Genomic DNA, 3023 nt, shown 5'->3' on the forward strand with positions numbered 1-3023 from the left:
GCATGTTTCTAGATAGTGAAATCCCTTTTGCTAAGTTAATGAACTGGAAATTTAGAAAATGACAAGCATCAGTTCCGAAATTCTCGATTTAAAGGGTTGTTGTCCTACTTGCACAGCAACCAACTTCCCTTGAAATTGTTTGGCGTGGCCTTTGCTATGCTTTAAATTGATTTAACAACTGATTTTCGAAGATCGTGTTTGCATCAGAAGATCTGAAATGCTTCTTCCTTCAAACAAGATCTGCTAATCGGTTTTCATCTCGTCAATGTTTTACGGCTTCATTTGTCAGACCAGGCAAGTTGTCTATCAGTTGAATGAAAAGATTAAAGTGAAGTTTAAATGAAAAGATCATGTTACGGCTTCCAGTAGCATGGCTATCGTGCTAAGATCTTGCATGAGATTCGCATATGATGTTGCTTGATTTTACATGTAAGCTTGCCACGATCGGAACCATATGGACAGATTCTGAACATTCAAATTAAATAAATGCACTCAAATAAATAAACTATAAATATTTATAATTAAATAACGCTTAGCATCTGGGCTACACATTATAATTGCCATTTAATTTTTCAGCTGAAAAGCATTCCTCGAACATTCATCGCATTCTTGCCTTTTCTCGTGCTATTCTGGCATTCAAAAAAGAACTCTGAGTCCGCAAACGACGAGCACTCTATTTCTGTTGAAGTTCCAACAACACACCATTGCAGTCGTTGGGATGGAGAAAAATGACAGGCTTTCCATGGGCTCCAATCTTGGTAGTTTTCGTCAAAGTTCTCACTTTGTGTTCTCCCAACTGCTCCACTGCCTTTTCGATATCGTCCACATCTATGCAGATGTGATGCAAGCCTCCTGATTGGTTCTTCTCCAGGAACGATTTGATTGGACTATTTTCACCTAATGGCGTGATCAGTTCTACTTTGGTATCTCCTGTAAATAAGAATAAAATCTGATCCAGTCCCAAGAGCGAAAATATAAAACCCGAAAAACGTTTTTGAAAAACTAGACACCGATGAAAAGAAAACTTAACATTTACCTATTTTTATATAATTTTCAACAGGCGGAGTTAAATTTTTCGAGGTGTGGGGTGGATTATTAAAAACATCAATAAATCAATAACTTAGTCGACTTTCTTGGGTCGACTGAAAACAATTTCCGAACTATCCCGAATCGCCGAAACTTTCTGCGCTATTCGTTTCAGGAGAGCTCAAAAAATTGTTTTTACTCGACCTTTAAAAAAGGTAAAAAAAACTATGATAATGTTTTGATAACCCACCCCAATTGAGGCAAACATTTATGCGCCGCAGAAAAACGCTTTGCAAAAACATTGGTATTTTAAAGTATTACCAAGGTAAGAGAGCAAGTGTTGAATATAATCCGCCCTGGTTCACAGATTAAAATCTCCCAATAAATTAGCCCCTCATTCTGAAACTTTTATTTTACGCAAAAACATGCGGACTTAATGCTGAATCCAAAAGCAGCTAGCCGCAAAAAATAGCCGGAATTCTTTTGGCGAAAACTGTGCAGCAGTCTTGCCTCCGACATGGATGAAAACAGTGGAGACTCCGTGATTCGGCTGCTGCTCTATGGGACTGCAGCTGGCATTGAGAACCTCTTCGTAGAACTTGACTGACTTCTCCATGTCAGGCACCGCAATGGCCACGTGGTTCAACTTGCCCAAACTAAACAGAGGGGGGAGTTTAGACTCAGAAGAAGACATCCTTGCTACTACCCGATTCTGACGACAAGGAGCAAAAATGAGAAGTCTCTTCAGGCATTGTTGAGTGTGAATCAACTTGCCCATCGTTCTAATCTAAAAAAAAACACTAAAACTAAATTCCTTGGAAACAATTTCTCAGACTTTTATTAGACAAAATTAGTAGGTCAGATAAAAGGGACACCATCGTCTTAAATTGACCCGGGCGACTGTTTGCAGGATTGAGAATGTAAATATACATTAAGCAGATTCACCACAGCGGCAAAGCCAACCTTCGAATTATTCGAGATGAAGCGGAAACATAGCGTTGTTAATTAGCAGCCAAAAATGAGACGGAAGCAACTACATCTACAAAAATTCCATTAACTTGTCTTGAATGATTTTCATTTTGAGAAAAATATGTCATGGAACACAATCACCACCAAAAATAGCATTCAAAATTACTAATAGAGCAACAACGAAGCCGAAAATACTTCGGTAGACGGCGGTTGATGTCATAAAAATTTTGACCCAAAAATTTTAAAACTTTTTATACAATTTATTCTTTGAAAAATTTAAAACAAAAGATTACAATCTATTTTTGCATTTTTAACGACGCGAATGAGGCAAGTAAAACGATAAAACATAAGGGGAGCCTATTTAAGCAAAAAAATAACAAAAATAAATAGAAGATATTGAAACAAAATCAAAATTAGTAAAATTACTTAACGGCTTTCAATCATAATTGCATAATTAAAATGCTTAAATATGAAAAAAATGATGCTTTAAGGAAAATTTCCGTTTTGAAGAAAAAACTGACAAAAAGTAGAAAAATGATCGTCCGACAATAGTTCACGTTTTCAAAAATAATCAGTTAAATCTATCAAAAAAATAAGATCTGACAGGGACTCGAACCCTAGACCTTGCTCCAAAGGCGCGTGCTTTACCTTTATACCAAGTGGAAAGTGCCCTGAATGGTGATGAGGCTCAATATAAAAAAAAGTTATACATAGATACAGAAATACATGGTGATAAAAATAAACAAGCTCCGGCCGGGAATCAAACCCGAGACCTGTCTCCTGAACACTCGATTACAAGTCACTTGCTTACGCAATTGAAAGAATGGATAATCAAAAATTTTTACGCCATAAAACTGGCGTTAACAGATTTTTAAAAAATTAAATGAATGTTTTACAAAAATCATATTAGGACAAGGCGCAAGTGTTTCTACGCTGTAATACAGGCACTTACACATTTTTCATATAATTGTAACCAGAGATAATCATTTATTGTAACCCAGAAACGTAACAATTTAGGACAAAGCCAA

The 3023-nt window shown here is 36.4% G+C and overlaps 1 protein-coding gene across 1 annotated transcript; it reads right to left on the bottom strand.

Annotated features, from left to right (window-relative positions):
* Positions 1 to 459: 459 nt before the first annotated feature.
* Positions 460 to 1823, bottom strand: LOC134839610 (methylmalonyl-CoA epimerase, mitochondrial-like). The gene is made up of 2 exons (XM_063855215.1): positions 1537 to 1823; positions 460 to 930 (listed from the first exon to the last, which is right to left on the bottom strand). The coding sequence occupies exons 1-2, from the start codon at positions 1802 to 1804 to the stop codon at positions 674 to 676; spliced, it is 525 nt and encodes a 174-aa protein (XP_063711285.1). The 5' UTR covers positions 1805 to 1823; the 3' UTR covers positions 460 to 673.
* Between the last annotated feature and the right edge of the window lie 1200 nt (positions 1824 to 3023).

This window comes from Symsagittifera roscoffensis, chromosome 2 (assembly GCF_963678635.1).
Source record: "Symsagittifera roscoffensis chromosome 2, txSymRosc1.1, whole genome shotgun sequence".
Classification (NCBI taxonomy): domain Eukaryota; kingdom Metazoa; phylum Xenacoelomorpha; order Acoela; family Convolutidae; genus Symsagittifera; species Symsagittifera roscoffensis.

What these genes read in the sequence shown, in the direction of transcription:
- LOC134839610 (XM_063855215.1), bottom strand. Translation starts at nt 1,804, where the DNA reads ATGGGCAAGTTGATTCACACTCAACAATGCCTGAAGAGACTTCTCATT. An exon ending in TGTTTTCATCCATGTCGGAG is followed by an intron (nt 931 to 1,536) that starts GCAAGACTGCTG and finishes TCTTATTTACAG; the next exon opens with GAGATACCAAAGTAGAACTG.